Source organism: Protomyctophum bolini (genome assembly GCF_963924005.1).
Source record: "Protomyctophum bolini genome assembly, chromosome: 14".
In the NCBI taxonomy this organism is placed as follows: domain Eukaryota; kingdom Metazoa; phylum Chordata; class Actinopteri; order Myctophiformes; family Myctophidae; genus Protomyctophum; species Protomyctophum bolini.
In genome coordinates this window covers 12,439,666-12,457,996 of record NC_137875.1, presented here as the reverse complement: position 1 = coordinate 12,457,996, position 18,331 = coordinate 12,439,666, and the positions used below count along the sequence as shown (strand labels likewise).

The window sequence follows — 18,331 nt, the reverse complement described above, 5'->3', positions numbered from 1 at the left end:
GTCCCACCCTGATATCATTAAAGATGCGTTTACACACGTCATTGCAACCCGTCTGTTGGATTCCAGGACGTGTGGACACGTCGGATGGACGGAACCTGTTATCATAGTTATATCCATAGGCTAAATATTTGCTTGTATCACTCCTCATCTCTCTCTGTAACCCCCCGTCCCACCGACACGGTAGAGGCAGATGGCCCACCCTAAAGCCTGTGTCTGCCTGACATTTCTTCCAGTATGGGGGAGTTTTCGTTGCCACTGTCACAAAAGTTGCTTGCTTGGGACAATGTCGGTTCTCTGCTCCACGTGTTAAAGTGACAACTTTACTCGTTGTGATTTGACACTTTAATAAAATGTAATTTAATTGGATTATACTCTTTTAATAGTACATTGAGAAGCAAACCGTGAATGGCTGAGCAAGTTAGTGCTTGTCCCAGTTTTAAAGTCCATAAAAAGACCTTCGAGGATGTGCCATTCTGAGCCAAGACAAATTCCAATGCCCAAATCTTTGCTTACTCCACACTCGGTCCTCCAGCTTGACCCAGAAATAGTTTGTTTCCAAGACGGAAATGTGATTTTGGAGGAGCTGAGACCGGAGAACAAGTGTGTACAACCAGCGTACATACAGCCTGTTCTCATCCGCTGTTTTAGACTCTAAAACATCCCACTGATTACTGAAGTCTGCGACACAGCACATTTTCAGGTTCATGTACAGTATGTGCATATATGTGGATAAATAGGAAATGTATGTCCCTATATAGCATATGCAATTTATATTTCCATGTGGGAGGGTGCGTCAGCTAGGTCAGGAGGAAACAGGGCGTGCATGGCCAAAAAGGTTTGCTGTTTTAGACTAGAGCCATGACAAAATGTTGTTCTGCGTGCTCACGTCCTAAAATGTAAACATAAACATGCCTGTTGGAACGGTTTGAGAGTGAAAGTGTCCCTCTTGACTAAACTGCAGAGACACTGAAGTGCATACATCATTCTGAATAACATAGTGATCAAAGCTACTGAAGCAACACATTGAATAATGGGTTGATCTTTATTTATACAACCGTGCTGTTTGTTGGTGCATGGTGTGGGAGAATCCATGTCGAACAGGTCATATACAGCCGTCTAATGTACAGCATGACATGCAGGAGTAGTCAGTGAATGGAGTGAGTAGGCAGGCATGTGAGGAATTGGAACGTGTCTGTGTGTCTGCAGTGTTGTTTTTGGCAGCACATTTACTCTTTTGAATAGTTGAATCACATTTTAGTCACCCGGAATGTTTTAGTGTTAGTCTAGTTTTAGTCGACTAAATATCATACGATTTTGGTTGACTAAATCTACATTTGATTTAGTCGTACAAAATGTATTTTGGTGGGCCTTGATGACGTCCTAATTACTTTTTTTTTCACTTGCTGAAAATAGCTGATCTTTAAGCCCACAACGCGTCGCAGCTTGTAGATCGGCTATTTTCATCATGCAACCAAGTGTAAAATGACTCATACTGGATCTCGTCCCTTCCTAACATTTTAGTCTAGTTTTTATTTGTTGACAAAATTTGACAAATATTTAGTCATATTTTTATAGTCAGCATAGCTTATTTTTTTCTGTCTGTAAAGCCCAAACCACACCAAAGAGAGGAGGCGGTTTGAATAAACGTGAAAATGTGGCACAACTTTGGAATGTGTTCTTTCAGAGCGAACGTTTTTAACTCAAATCTTTGCGACCAACCAAAATTAATCATACTTGAACTGCGTACCCCCCCCCTCCCCAAACCTGACAAGCAGAATTCTAGTTATTATTAATTCATTTTTACAGCTAATTTTGATTTAGTTTTATTTTAATTTTATTTTTTGTCTTTTTAATATAATTTAATTTAGTTTTAGTCATATTTATATTAAAAACATATTATATTATATATTTTATATAGTTTTAGTCTAGTTTAAAACTAAAATCTTATCTCATTTAGTCGACTAAGAGTACAGTTGATTTTATCACCAAAAACATATTTTGGCACACCTTGATGGCATCGTAAGGCCTGATTTTACACTTTGCATGCTGAAAATGGACAATCTACAAGTTCACAATGCGTTGCAAATGACTTGCCTTCTAGTTCTAGGCCTACTCACTCTCTTCTCCAAAGTCCCTCCCTAACATTTTAGTCTAGTTTGTAGGCAATTTTTCTACGAAATTGTCAATACATTTAGTCTTAGCTTCAGTCATCATAGGTTAGTTTGTATTTCGTTTTTATTTAGTTTTCTCCCAGTGAAGAAAAAGTAGTTGATAAACATTTGTCATAGTTTTAGTCGACAAAATTAACAATGCACAGAGGGTGACATTATAATTATTTTATAGGTGTAGGGCAACGGACATTTTATTTTGAAGTTTTAGCTTAAAACCCTTAGTTTCTGAACCAATCAGACCGTCGCATCCCTCCAGGCTATGGGATCTCAAAGTCTGTGACTTCCTGCCTTAGAGTATATATACAATAGAGAAGACACCCAAGTTCTCCTCCCGTCCACTTGCATTGAGTTGCTCAGAAGCGCATGAGGCGAATCCACTCCTCCTTCCGGTTTAGGAGCAGTGTGCATTCTGGATGGATTGTCCTCAAACACATGAACGCGCGAGCGACCGGCAGAGTGGACGGAGCCTAGTGCGCGTTCATGTGTTTGAGGACCAAACCTTACCAAACTGCAATACCTTCTTCGGCCACTATGTCCATTGCGCTTCAGGATTTCCTCTGGGTGTCTTCTCTATTGTATAATAACTCTATGCTTCCTGCACGTGAATGTTGTTTGTAAACAAAGTGACAGGGAGACATGAGGACAAGTCAGCGGATTATTTCTAACCTATACACAACCTATATAGGCCTACATATTTTAGTGTGATGATTAATACACTGTCTGGATGTCATCTTGAATGAGATTAAAAACGTAGTAGTTCTTAAATCAAAACCAGCTGTGTGGAGGAGGACAAGAAGCATGGGAAACAAACTGGTGAGCTTCATTTTCATTGGCTTTTATTGATGTGTATCTCTACACGTCATCACGCAGCACGTTTTCAGGAAGTAAATACAAGGTGCAACTCCCCTCTCTCTCCCCCCCTCCTTTCTCTCTCTCTCTCTCTCTCTCTCTCATTAGCAATAGCAGGCAACAGTGCTCTCTCTCTGTTTCTGGCACAACAGCGCCCCTACTGGTACTCCTCATACTGATGCTCATTAACGTCACATACATAGGTGAACCAACACATAGGTGAACACAGACATTGCTGTTCCTTGGAGTGGTTGCACCACTGAAAAATATTTTTATGGACAAAAATGAGAATTTGCCCATTATTTTGGCATCCATTGTTAGGTATGCCCATGGTCTAAAAGTGTGAAAAACTATTTTCAACTATTTTCATTCTATTTTTCATTTCACTACGCCTTTAAGTTGTTGTTTTCATGACATGGATGGTGAAGCTGTCAGTGAGGCGTGTTGAGCTCTGGAAAGCAGTGGCTGAAATTCAAACGGAAAAGTTAGCAGGCGAGGCGAAGAAGAGATAAACTAGTGTTATGATGACGGATGGAAGTGCTTTAGTCTTTCCCCTGAACGATACGCGGCATTAAGTTTCACTCCCACTCATCATTCCTGCTTTGCCTGGCTCCCTTGTACCTGTAGCATAAGAGTTGTTCCGCTCTTAAGATGCAATTGTGCAAATCGGAAAGAATGACTATTATATTATATTGTAATGAATGGGACGTTTGCTGCTTTTTAATATTGGTGTGTAGGCTTCTGAAACTGAGCTGTCCACAGCACACCAATGAGAGACAGAGTGAGTAGACAGAAATGGTGTCATCTTATAATGAACATTATAGTGAGGACTGATTATATGAAAGATATACCATTCAGTCAGGACATGTGCCTTCGCCATAATCCATTCCATAGTTATGATAATGAGCAGTTGAATGTGGCTTGTTTGTGGTTAATTCATAATGTACTTTTTGTGCCTCCTAGAAATGTGTACAATATATAAGTACAATATTTCCTTTTGTAAGTGCAAGTCAGAATTATCCAAAATAATTCAAGCTCAAGTATAGAGTACGTGAAAAGGGGGCAGGTATTTCTAAGAATGTATTCTTCTTCCTGCTCCGTTTCGCCCATGGGGTGTACCAGACAAATGTATTATGAATTACAAATGAATTATTATTCTCTGATATAATTTGTACTGTACTGTGACAGTCTGTGAAACACAAATATGTGCGAAATAAAAAAATGAAATGAAGTACAGATACTCAACAAATAGTGCTTACAGTAAGTACAGCACTCAAACTGCTCTGTTGGCCACCCTGATCCAACACAACAGTAACTGTTTGTTTATCCAACACTCCATTTTCAAACCTTCACATTTAATCAGATCCACAATGGAGGCTCATTAAAATGCAATAAAAAGGCGAGGGTTGACGGGAGCATTCTACAAGATGCAATGAACTTTACTTCCAATTTAATCAGAGATGCTTTTTCATTAAGTCTGCATCAAGGGCTGTCTGCCAGAAACCGTGTATGTCCGAAACTGTTACTTTTCAGAAATTGGGGAAATAAAATAACCTGTGTTTTCCAGTTTACCTGTTTAGTAATTTCATTGGTTGAATACTTGTTAAGTTTGACGAAAATAGCAGACCTACAGCACCTCACGACGTGTCAGACACAACACGTTGTGAGCTTGTAGATCTGTTATTTTTGCTCCTTTTCCGAAGGCATTCATAAAAAATCACACCTGTGTGAACTGAGCGGTGCAACTATACATTTATTTTTATTGTTATAGTTACTGTATTCTACTGTGCTCTGTACTGTGCGGGTGTTCCTGGAACATCCAGACCCCCAGGAACGCGCCCAGGGGGGCAGACCGGTACCGGCGAGCTGCAGTGTGTCCAAAACGGTCGAGAAATGACAGAGTTACCATGTAGGGGTCCCCGGGGGTCCCCGGAACATCCACAGCCCCAGGAACGGCCTAGGGCTCGTACATTTTTACTTTACTCTGTGCTGTACTCTACTGGCCACTTTAGGTGTTGCAGCTTTCCATGCTCAGACATACAGACACAGAGACAGACATACGGACACACATAGCTCCGTAATGGAGCGGAGGCACAGCTAAAAAAAAAAGAAAAGAAAATGTATGGAGATGTGAGGTTTCTTGTCCAAGGAAGAAATTAAGTCCAATTTTAAGAGATGCTCTTTGTGATTAAGTACGTGTGTGAAGGAGAATAGAGCAGGGATCATAATCTCACTGCAATCAGACACTCAAAACTACAATGAGTTTAGGAGAATTGTCATGTTAATATATTCTCCACTGAGCAATGTGTGAGAATGTGCCAACTGAAAAGTAATCATAGGTTTTGGTGCTCAGCGGCCGTGCGCGTGCGTGCACTTGTGTGTGTGTGTGTTTGTGCGCACTTGTTTGCCTACAGAATAGTCTTGAAATGAGTCACCGTCTGCCCTCCTGAACTTAAACTAACTTCAACTTTTGCACTTATCTTTCACATTTTCAATTTTGTTTGTTTTGTAAGTGTCCTCTCTCTCGCAGGAGGAAATTGAATCAGACCTCACCTGACCTGACCAAATTATTTTTCCTTTTTTTCTTTAACCTTCATTTTTTCCCCTCCCCAATTTGGTCCTTGCCATTTCCCCTCAGTGGTTTTTAATCAGTGGTCCTTCAGAGGGTTTCAGGTGGTCCCCAGCTAATTGAGTTGGTAACCAAATGGACCCTTATAGATCTTTAACTTTTGAGAGCATAACATTAAACCAAATGGTTTGGTTTCATTTTACGCTCTCAAGAGTTACAATTATTGTTAATTATCTGCATTACATAAGTTGATTTACAAGAAGTCTACACAATTAGAGAATGTATAAGAATTGTTATTTTTGATCAACGTTTTCCTGTTCTCTCTCTCCTAATGGTAACCACATCAAAACATCATGGAATTGTGGACAAAATCTTATCCAACGACAACAAAATATTCTTTAGTTTTAGGTCTTTAGAGGCTATAGATGTAATTGAATAGTGGTCCGTGGCTCATAATGCCAGTTGAATAGTGGGCCTTGAAGGTTGAAAACCAATGGTGTACACGGCCGTCGCTGTAGGGTAGAACCACCTTGTACGTCCCAAACCGCTATACTTTTCAGGAAATGGGACAAAAAAACCTGTGATTGGACCCAATGTATAGTTATTTAGTCACCGGCTCTTGTCAATACTTTACTTTTCATTCATGAATTCCACAGACACACTTGACCTTTTTCACCTTCACTTACTGTATACATTTCATATTTGTAAATTGTGAAAAATGAAAATAGCTCATGTACATAAGCTTGGTATTTTGTTTGTTTGTGTGTGTTCTCTCTCTCGCAAGAGGAAATCGACAGTACTGTTAAGCAGGGTCTGCATGCGGCCCACGGGCCGCAGGTTGAGCAGCACTGTCCTATTGTATTTCCCTCTATATAAACCCAAATGGATCATTATGTTTTACTGTGTAGAAATGTCGGTATAACTTAAATGAAAGGCATTTGGCTTTGCCCACATATGGCCAATGTGGACCTAAAGTGTACTAAAGCGCTTTATGGAAATGCCACCAATCCCCCGGAAGCAGCTTGTGTAATTTGTAGTTTGTTCTGCCTGGTTGAGTATCTGGCCTCACGACTCCCTCTTGTCCTGTTGGGACACCGGCAGGGGCAGAATGGACAGGATGCCTCCATGGATGGAGCACTCTCTCTCTCTCTCTCTCTCTCTCTCTCTCTCTCTCTTTCTCTCTCCTGTATGGAAGGCTGGAAGCAGAACTCATCCAGGCACAAAGCAAGATGAGACATGACTCTGAATTCATGAGAGAGAGAGAGAGAGAGAGAGAGAGAGAGAGAAATACTGTATGAACCACTAGAAGAGGGTCTCACATCTTAACTCCACGTGTCTGTGTCACAGTGCGTTCTGAGTGAGACTGTGACACACACACACACACACACACACACACACACACACACACAGCGTACATTTTGAGTGAAGGCAGACAGGCGATTTATCTTTGCCCACTGAGCGTGTGTTTTCCGTGCTGGGCATGGTGGTGGACTTGTTGTGGTGTTGTTCTGTGTCGTCGTCGTTTCTCCGTGAATATCGTGTGTCCGGCTCTCCGACCGCGCATGTTGTTTTAAGGTTGTATAGGAGGAAAGCCCCGCTGTGGTTGTGATAGGGCCATCGCGTCAACGGAAAGGAAAACCACAAAACTGGGTAGAAAACGCAGAGGTAAAGTCAGTGACGTGGCGTGTCCCGGCCACAAAGCAGAGGCAGAAACGGCACTTTCGCATACGTCACGGTCCATGACTTTGGCCAACTGAACTGCGCACAAAGTGTGCGCTCACAACTTGTCCATTCAGGAGGGGAACCCCTTCTGGGGTTCTTGTTGCTATGTACACTATGTAGCAACATAACATTTTTTTATATTATTAATATATTAAGTAGTATTTTCAGAAAACTTGGGTCAGTACGTAGTGCTTAGGTCAGCGTTTTTAGAATCAACCTCAGTCCTAAATGGGTTTTAAGACCAACATAGGCCGATAATGATATGATGACCCGTCCCTACTGAAATCTCTAATATGCTGTTGAGATGCAAATGTGTCAGTATGATGTTGTTGGCGTTCTATGTCTGGCCGGCTGGCCGCCTATGCATGCTGTGGAGTCTGTCAGGTCTCACCTCAGGGGGAGGGGCGAGTTACCATGACAACCAGGCACGCCCACGGCCGTGTCATAGACTCAGTGTATTATCCCAGAGCAATTCTAAATCAGCTGCGCCTCATTCCGGCCGCCGCCCTGGTTAGCAATTAAGGACAGCCGCAGCCTGTCAGCCGCGCCCTTTATAAACAGCCTGCGCACCTAGCAGTATCAGATCCCTGCTACACACAGACGCTCGCGCAGCATATGCCGTCCACTCGGCGTTGGATGGTAAGTCCACACTCCTCTCACTTATGGACTCTCACGTATGGACTATGTTTATTGTTTGATCGTTTGTATCACCACTCAATTGCTCTCTTATATTCTCACATCACCAGGCTTGTAGGAGTGGGGCTGGAAGCACACGCAGGAGCGTGTGCCCCCCATAGACAAGTATACACGGAGAGCCGCATGCATACTGGAGACCCACCTGGCTCGTATCGGGGACGAGTGCGGAAGACGGGACCCCCGTATGGAAACGGCAGCTCCACAGCTCCATAAGGTCGCAGTAAGACAAACCGTTCACTATCTATCACCCGTGTTATTAAGAAGAGGCACTCATAGTGGCAAATGAGCAGCTAAGGATAATAACGAAGATTGTGAATGAAGGAAGTCACCCTGTCGATGCTAAATGAAGACTGTGAATGAAGAGTGTCACCGTGGTGTTGTACACTGAAGATTGTTGAAAGAAGATAACCCCGTAGAGACTAATGGAAGCTAGCAGGCTCTAGATAAAGTGTCACGTACACCCTGTGAAAGAAGACAGGCCCGTGTGATGTTTATTTCACCCTTGAAGAGACTTTAAGTTGGCTTGCGCCGCCAGGCCCGGTGAAAGAAGACCGTTAGAAACTAGAGCGCTTACTTTGTGTTAACCCCCTGACTGCCGTTGTCGTACCGACACGGCCACCCAGTAGATAGAGAGAAATAAGAATATAAATGCTTGTGTATCTTCCTGTTGGCCGAGCCTAAGGGGCCCTCCGTACCATCCCCGCCCGGTACCATACCAAGTACTTTTACTCTAATTACTCACCACCCCGTATCCGAGTACTTCTACTCTAAAGTACTCTTCTGTGCCTTGTGGATAGAGAAAGATACGCACCCCCTTACCTACCTCCGGGGGAGCCTCCTGGCCTCCTCTGGAACCTGGAAAAGAAGAAGAGAAAGAGTTATACAAAGGTCCAGTTGGTAGACTGCCTAGACCGGGTGTCTCAGGCCCCAACTTTGTACTTACCTTGTGCTCTGACCGTATGCTAACATCCCCTCTCATCCTCTGCAGTGACGACTCCCGCCTCGGAACCGGGACCTCATGCAAAGAATATTACTGTCTGCGTTCTGTTTGTGAAAACTGACTTTGTTTGAACCTGTTGGAGAAATAAAGCAAGGGGCGCCATCGTGTGTCTAACCCCTGAAACTGCACTCTGAGTTGTATTTCCCACCCGACCTCCCACATATGGTGGAGAATGCGGGCACTCATCTGATCTCAGCCACCGCCTAAACATGGCCAGCCCCGAATTGGCCGCCCTTCTCCGAAGTCAGACGGAACTACAGAACGCTGTGCGTGAAGTTGTCCGCAGGCTAGACCGACACGGTGATGTCCCCAGGACCCCCAACGCCGTCCTCTCCAAGCAGACCCCCGAGGATGACATCGAGGCGTACCTCGAACTCTTCGAACGCACCGCCGACCGCGAGCAGTGGCCCGCCGCCGACTGGGCCGGCATACTGGCGCCCTACCTCTCGGGAGAGGCTCAACGCGCATGTCGGGACCTTCCCGCCAGAGACGCTCGAGACTACGAGACGCTGAAGGCCGCCATCTTGTCCACCCTCGGCTACATCCTGCCCGCCCGGGCCCAGCGGTACCACATGTGGGCCTATCAGCAGGCCCAGCCCCCTCGCGCTCAGGTCGCCGACCTCTACCGCCTGACGCAGAGCTGGCTGACCACGGGCGGAGAGACCCCGTGGATTGAGAGATTAGTCATAGACCGGTGTGTCCGTGCCCTGCCATCCGACGCCAAGAAATATGTTGCCCGAGTCAGCCCCACATCCGTGGACGCCCTGATCGCCCTCCTGGAGAACCACCACGTCTGCTCGGATATGCTCCGCCAGACCAAGAGCGACGCCGTCCCCAAGACAGACGACCGCCGAGACCGACGCCGACCAGCCCCGCCGACCCCGCCGGCCCCGGTCCGGCCCCGTGCCTCCGGCCCCCCCGACCGCAGCCCGCGGATCCGCAGGTGCTACGTCTGTAATCGGGAGGACCACCTGTCCTGGGCCTGCCCAGAGCGGCCCCCCGGCCCCGATGTCTCCATGCCCTCCGCGGACAGCATGAGAGGCCCCCGACCCTGTCTCCACACCGGAAGCAAGAGCCGACGACAGACCACCCTCCTGATCGGGACGGACTGTCCCCGGTTGGAGAAGTATTGGAACCCGGGACGACGAGGGCCCTCCAGGACGCGGCGCCGCCGACGCCGCCGAGGTAGCCCACCCCTCGTCGCCTGCCCCGCCTTCCGTGGAGACGGGACCTCGTCCACAAGCAGCGGAGGAGGAAGTCCCCAGCCAGAACCCTGGCCTGAAGAGGCGGAGGCGTCCGACGCCGACGAGACGCCGGCCCGCGGTGAAGACCCCTCCCTGGAGTTCCCCAGAGTAGACGCGCCGCCCCCCCGGCGGCAAGGAACGTTCGCCACCACTCAGTGGGCCGACCCCAACCTGGCTGGCGCCAGGCGGAATGTCGTGGCCGTCGACGGGAAGCTGAACCCGGGGACAACCGGGTCGACCGGATCAAGTTCCACAGGATCCAGTTCTGACTCTGGAGGGTCATCCTGGGGGAGCAAGTTTGGCACTGGTGGGGGATCCTCCAGCACGTCTACCGGCAACACAGGCAGGACAGGGTCGTCCAGCGCAAGCTTCGGGTCGGCCTTTGGCTCCGCGAGTAAAACGGGGACCAGCTCGAGTGGATTCGGCCTGAACAAAGGGTCCTCTAGCTTCGGGTCGTCTAGTTTCGGATCCAACAAAGCGACCGCGGGGTCTACCGGGTCCAGCTCAAACTCGGACTCAACCGGGCTAGGGTCGAGTAAGCCCACTTCGAGCTTGAGTAGCTTCGGTAACAAGTCTAGTTCTAGTCTAAGCTCGAGTAGTTCGTCGAGCCTGGGCTCGACGGGAACAGCGAAGAAGACAGGCTTTAGTAGTAGTAGTAGAAGCAGAGAGCGCCGGCGGGAGCACAGGCCCGGGACCAAAATGAAACACGCGGACGCGCTCTCAAGACTGTACGAAGACGAGGGAAGTAGTCAAGCTCCTTGCAGTAGCAAGAAACTTAGGGGGGGAGTGTGTGGAGTCTGTCAGGTCTCACCTCAGGGGGAGGGGCGAGTTACCATGACAACCAGGCACGCCCACGGCCGTGTCATAGACTCAGTGTATTATCCCAGAGCAATTCTAAATCAGCTGCGCCTCATTCCGGCCGCCGCCCTGGTTAGCAATTAAGGACAGCCGCAGCCTGTCAGCCGCGCCCTTTATAAACAGCCTGCGCACCTAGCAGTATCAGATCCCTGCTACACACAGACGCTCGCGCAGCATATGCCGTCCACTCGGCGTTGGATGGTAAGTCCACACTCCTCTCACTTATGGACTCTCACGTATGGACTATGTTTATTGTTTGATCGTTTGTATCACCACTCAATTGCTCTCTTATATTCTCACATCACCAGGCTTGTAGGAGTGGGGCTGGAAGCACACGCAGGAGCGTGTGCCCCCCATAGACAAGTATACACGGAGAGCCGCATGCATACTGGAGACCCACCTGGCTCGTATCGGGGACGAGTGCGGAAGACGGGACCCCCGTATGGAAACGGCAGCTCCACAGCTCCATAAGGTCGCAGTAAGACAAACCGTTCACTATCTATCACCCGTGTTATTAAGAAGAGGCACTCATAGTGGCAAATGAGCAGCTAAGGATAATAACGAAGATTGTGAATGAAGGAAGTCACCCTGTCGATGCTAAATGAAGACTGTGAATGAAGAGTGTCACCGTGGTGTTGTACACTGAAGATTGTTGAAAGAAGATAACCCCGTAGAGACTAATGGAAGCTAGCAGGCTCTAGATAAAGTGTCACGTACACCCTGTGAAAGAAGACAGGCCCGTGTGATGTTTATTTCACCCTTGAAGAGACTTTAAGTTGGCTTGCGCCGCCAGGCCCGGTGAAAGAAGACCGTTAGAAACTAGAGCGCTTACTTTGTGTTAACCCCCTGACTGCCGTTGTCGTACCGACACGGCCACCCAGTAGATAGAGAGAAATAAGAATATAAATGCTTGTGTATCTTCCTGTTGGCCGAGCCTAAGGGGCCCTCCGTACCATCCCCGCCCGGTACCATACCAAGTACTTTTACTCTAATTACTCACCACCCCGTATCCGAGTACTTCTACTCTAAAGTACTCTTCTGTGCCTTGTGGATAGAGAAAGATACGCACCCCCTTACCTACCTCCGGGGGAGCCTCCTGGCCTCCTCTGGAACCTGGAAAAGAAGAAGAGAAAGAGTTATACAAAGGTCCAGTTGGTAGACTGCCTAGACCGGGTGTCTCAGGCCCCAACTTTGTACTTACCTTGTGCTCTGACCGTATGCTAACATCCCCTCTCATCCTCTGCAGTGACGACTCCCGCCTCGGAACCGGGACCTCATGCAAAGAATATTACTGTCTGCGTTCTGTTTGTGAAAACTGACTTTGTTTGAACCTGTTGGAGAAATAAAGCAAGGGGCGCCATCGTGTGTCTAACCCCTGAAACTGCACTCTGAGTTGTATTTCCCACCCGACCTCCCACAATGCGCTGTGCAGTTGCAGTTGAAAATAGTTATTTCGGTGCATGCCGCTGTATACCTGCCGCCTGCTTTTTACAAGTCTGTGCCCCTGGGCCGGTTGTCTTATAATCCACCTGCGAACGTCCACAAGTTGACATTAAGCCTGAAAGGTGGTTATGGATGGCTGACGGAATGGGCTGACCTCCTGGAGAGACGACCTGTGTGTGTCAGCCTGTGAAATATGGTGCAGAATCTGAACATGGAGAGACCACGACCTGTGTGTCAGCCTGTGAAATATGTGACCTGATTTGACTGAGAGCCTGCCATCGCGCAAACTCCAGCTTTTCAACAGAGTTAATAGCACCGGCAGACTCTTCACATACTAGACATACATGTCTGAAATAAGTGTCAGAGCTGAAATTGACATGTAAATATGAAATAAATGCTTAAACATGTAGGCAGCTAGGTGTAATGTTAGAGACCACAGAAGTGAACCTTTCAAGCCTGTTTTTTCAACTCTGTTTTCTGCAAGACATTGATTACTCTATAAGCTCCAAAACTGGTGGGTCAAACTGAACAACCAATATGTCAATTTGAAGCTATGATTCCCGGCTTTCACGTGACATGAATAAATGAAAATTCAAAAAAATCCAATGGCAGTCAAATTTAGTCACATATGGTGCATATCTGAACCTGGAGAGAAGGACCTGTGTATGTCAGCCTGTGAGATATGGTGCAGAATCTGAACGAGCTAAAAACAGGCCATGTGTGTATTTCTGCTCCGCACTGTGAGAGATGAAGGAGGTGTCAGATAAAGTGTCATGTTTTTGTTTCCCAGTTCCCATAAGCTGTTTTCACCTTCAACGTCAAGTCTTTCACTGGCCTAGAATGAATACTCGAGGTCATATCGTACTGATTATATGCAGATATCTTGCTCTTCTTTAGCTTCTTGCTTCTCCTTCTGTCCTTTTCTAGCCCCTCCTATATAGTATACAGCTTTTCGTCACAACACGGGTCACATTTGCCATAGACAATGAAAGGAGAATTTACGTGTCTGAACAAATCGGCGTTTTGTGGCAACACAAACATTAAATGCCATTAATATATAATTATATTATAATAATTATATTAACACCCCGAGCGGCATAAACGGAGTTCTCTCTAAACTTCTTTGTCTTTTTTTGTTTTGTTTTTTTACTATTTTGAAAAACACTTTTGAATAGTTCAGCTAGCCAATCTACATCGACACATGGTGAGCTTGTAGATTGTCTTTTTTTTTATCCCACGATTTTTTCACCCAGTGTCAATTATCTAATGTAATCCTGGGCACTACACTTCCTCTGCCAACCTGGGGAGGCAGCAGACTGACCTCATGCTTCCTTATATGCATGAGGAGTGCAATCTGGCGGTGGCTCAGGGGTAGAGTGGCTGGATAGTAACCGCAAGGTTACCAGTTCGAACCAGGGCTCCCCCAGAGTTAGTGTGGAAGTGTCCTTGAGCAAGACACTGAACCCCTAATTGCTCCCGATGTGCTGGTTGGTGCCTTGCATGGTTTCCACCGCCATCTGTGTATGAATGTGTGTGTGACTGGATTAATGTAATGCACAATCTATGTAAAGCGCCTTGGATAAAGGCGCTATATAAATGCACCATTTACCATTTAATCTGCTTCTTTTCACCTGACGGGGGAGAGTTTCCCCGGTTGGACGTAGCGCGTGGAAGGCACACAGGTTATTTCCGACCAGTTCCTTTCCCCTCCCATCAGGAGGTAGTTTAGAGACCAGGATTACTGCATGTTTTTTGTGAGGGTACCTACCCTAGGGGACACGGGGAGAACATACATACTCCACACAGAAAGGCCCTTTCGCCAACCCCCGGGCACTGATGATGAGAGAGGAGAGAACACGCCCCTAGTGGTCACAGCGTCCCCAGCGGGAATTGAACCTAGGACCAAAGCAGTTTAGGGAAGACGTAAGGCACTTAGCTGAGTGTGTCACGTGTCACCCCCCCCCACGTTCTCTGTCTCTGCACCAAATCTCTTCACGGGAAATAGCTCAAGCTCACAGCTGTGAGCTTGTAGATCGACAAATTGCGGCGAATGTTGGTCCCCGGAATGCATCGGGACACTCTAGCGTTCACATAGTTAATTGATACCCGTGACGATGCAGATAGCTGCAGTCGTTAAGGTCACTAAGAGAGGAGACGGATGTGTTAATTATCAGGTGTGTTAATTAGAACGCCGTCATGCTGAGGCTTCCTGACGAGGATCATCCGTCGGACAGACAGACAGACAGACAGACAGTGGTAATTGGTTACTGAAGCCTGTAATTTGATTTGATTTACAATAGTCAATTACTTTATTTTCCCATTTTTCTTCTCTCCAATTTGTTCTCTCCAATTTTTTTTATTCTTTTTTAAGATTTGCTTATTGACAATGCACACATTATCATCAGATTACTTTACAGAATCACTTTGTAACTAACAAACTAGTAACTACCCCATATCTTTATATGGCTTTCTCCTTACATTGTACACAGTATCTTTTCTGAAGTATACAGTATGATGAAAGTTCATTCAGCCAGTGTCTCTGTGAAGGAGAGTTTTCAGATTTCCAATTAACCAGAAGGACCTCCCCAATTTAGCCATTATTATAGGCTACCAATAATTTTTTGAGATAAGGCCAGAGAGGCCAGACTGAGGAGGGATTAGTCAGTATATTAGCCGGATGTTGAGGGTTGGACGTTGGAACTGCCAGGCAGGAGGCCAGAGGAAGACCAAAGAGAAGATTTATGGATGCAGTGAAAGAGGACATGAAGTTAGTTGGCTGGTGTGAGAGAAGAGGAGGCAGAGGACAGGGTGAGAGGCAGATGATTCGCCGCTGTGGCGACCCCTGAAGGGATATGCCGAAAGGAAAAGAAGAAGATAGGCTACCAATGAATTCCCTCCCACTGGCTTGTCCCAGCTGTGTTGTGTCCTACTGGCTCACCTGCCAGTTATAGGAGCCCCCACCGGGAGGACGTACTGTTGTATCATATCTGTCAGTGAGGAGCCCCCCGGGAGGATGTACTGTTGTATCCTACTGGCTCACCTGCCAGTGAGGAGCCCCCACCGGGAGGACGTACTGTTGTATCCTACTGGCTCACCTGCCAGGCTGCCAAGTTAGGAGCCCCCACCGGGAGGGCATAGAGCCTCTGTCCTCCTACTCCTCCCATGCAACATTGAGTGAGGGGCGTGCTCTCATCATCATACATCATCTCATTCTGGCCAATCACAATTTGCGTCCTCACTTTTGTCTTCAATGTTTGTGTTTACACAAATAAACATTCAAAGCTGGTCATTCATTGTCAATGGCATTCTCTGGCCACTTTCCCTGTTCTCTTTTATGTTGACTTACAACTGTGACGATACATTGGGAGCTTGTAGATCTGCTATTTTTTGGGCTAATGCTCCCCCAGATTCTGGGGTTCAAGTGGTTAATGTGGGTAATTGATGTCAGTGACAATGCAGATGGCTGCTCTTGCAGAAATAAACACATTCTATTTATAACCTCAGTTGTGTAACTGTCTTCACTACGCACGCACGCGCACGCACACACGCACGCATGCTGAATTGCTTGTCATGAAAATCCACTTTAAAATGGTGTAATCGCTTGTTGTAGTGTTGAAAAATATTCCATAGCGGCGATCACAACAATGCACAGCTTCCTCGTCCGGCAGCTTCCCCATTGTAAACGATAGGGACTGATTAAAAACGTGGATTAAACAATGAAAACATAAGTGGTTTAATCTCTCTTGTTCCAACTTTGGTCTATACAAATTGCACCCGTTTTAAATAATTGTCGGTGAATCCGAATCGGACCGTGGGGCTGTCCACGGAGAGAGTTGTAACTTAAAGGTTAGGATACTCTCTCAGGTGCGTTCTGCCAGAGCACTAAGATCTGGGGTTGTGTAATCAGATGGGATGTGAAGGAGGAGGGATGAGGAATATAACAAAGTACATTTACCGTCTGTCTGTCTGTCTGTCTGTCTGTCTGTCTGTCTGTCTGTCTGTCTGTCTGTCTGTCTGTCTGTCTGTCTGTCTGTAGCTCTCTATCTATGGAATTTTTATTACAAAACCTACATCAACCAGTTAAGCCCCATTTTACACTTTGTCTGTTCAAAACTAGTGATAGTGACACTTTGTGAGCTTGTGGATCTTCTGTTTTTGAACAATTTTGACACATTCTCAAAACATTCAAAAGTATTTTGTGACCTGCTGCTATTTTATTATATGACGGTCAGAAACTTGCCAGGAATGTTGCTCTTTATTGGTCCAATAAAGAGCAACATTCCTGGCAAGTTTCTGACAGTGTGCTGACAGTGTTTGTTTTTCAAAGATAACCTTTTATTGCCCTACGCACCTGTCACTATCCTTCTGTTTGCATCGTCCTTTTGCTGATATTATTATACGACAACATAATGTTATATCATTGTCATTGATCATATCACTGAGCCTGTTGACGCACGGTTATAGATTCACGGTCGGGAAAACTTGGGATTCCCTTCTCGCGTACCAGCACAGGTACACGTACCAGTGGTTGGGAACCACAGAGAGCTTTTTGTTCCATGTGTACACTCTCTGAGTTTCAAAACCCAACATGGAGAAACAGTTATCTAACCCTGCCCCTCTCTCTCTCTCTCTCTCTCTCCTCCCCTCCACAGGTGGGCGGGGCCAGGAGTAGCGGCGTCAGACCCATCCGTCCGTCGTCATGCCTGTTGCTATAGCAACGGACCAGGAAGTGTGCACAGTGTGAGCAGAGAGCGCCGCCCTAGTGGCATCCCGCTGGGATGAACATGCCACTGCACCAGATCTCTGTCATCCCCCGTGACGTCACTTCCTCCCGGGTGGCGGGCAGTGGGAAGGCCAAGGACAAGGACAAGCAGGTGAGGAGGGGTCACAGCAGGGGTCAATGAAGGTCACAGCAGGGGTCAAACGGGGTCACTCTCTCTAGGTCGTCCTCAGACGAGCCCTCCATCGTCGCTTCCAGTCATCTCCCGTTCCATCATACAGATTCTTGTTGGTAACATGTGTGTTCTTGCTGATGTTAAAGTGCTGCACGCAGCATTCTGGTGCAACACCGTCTAGAGACTTCTGAAGGGATGGCTTCAGGGTCCAGCATTCACTGCCGTATTAGGAGAACAGACTCTACCGTTGCATAGAAGAAGCTGAATTTAGGTTTGACGGGAGAGGTTCCATATGCTGGCCATGCCGTTCAGGGCCCTCCAATCCTCCATGCAATCTGTGCCTCTTCACTTTAATATCTTGCTCTGTTGAGTTGACCCATGAGCCCATGTACCCTATTGGCCTGAATATAAGACTGTTTTCTCCAATGGAAATATCCTAAAAAACAGGGTTGTATTATAATCGGGGACTAGACGGATTTGATTGATTTTGACATTCAATTATTTTTCCACAATTGAGAATAGAAAATGGGGGTTGTCTTATAATCAGAGTCGTCTTATATTTCGGACAATACGGTACTTGAAGTCCTTCAGAGCAGTGCCACCTGTTGTTGTCAGCGCTGGATGGCAGTGGATGCTCGGATGGGATGTTATAGGTCAGCGGTTCCCAAACCTTTTTGGCCATGCACCCCCTGTTAGCTACCGACCTAGCTGACACACCCCCCCACATGGAAATATAAATTGCATAAGCTATATAGAGACATACATATATTTCCTTTATATCCACATATATGAACCTGAATATGGCATAATATATGCAGCATATAGGCTATATTCCGAATATATTTGCGTATATTGGCATTGTTTATAACCATAGGACCACCATG

The 18,331-nt window shown here is 46.5% G+C and overlaps 1 protein-coding gene across 1 annotated transcript in view; it reads left to right on the top strand.

Annotated features, from left to right (window-relative positions):
• Nucleotides 1-18,331, top strand: part of marchf8 (membrane-associated ring finger (C3HC4) 8) — a 116,881-nt gene that overhangs the window by 15,858 nt on the left and 82,692 nt on the right. The window contains exon 2 of the mRNA XM_080782620.1: nucleotides 17,205-17,426. Within this exon, the coding sequence (XP_080638746.1) occupies nucleotides 17,331-17,426 (96 nt within the window). The 5' untranslated portion in view covers nucleotides 17,205-17,330. The remainder of the gene's footprint in view (nucleotides 1-17,204; nucleotides 17,427-18,331) is intronic.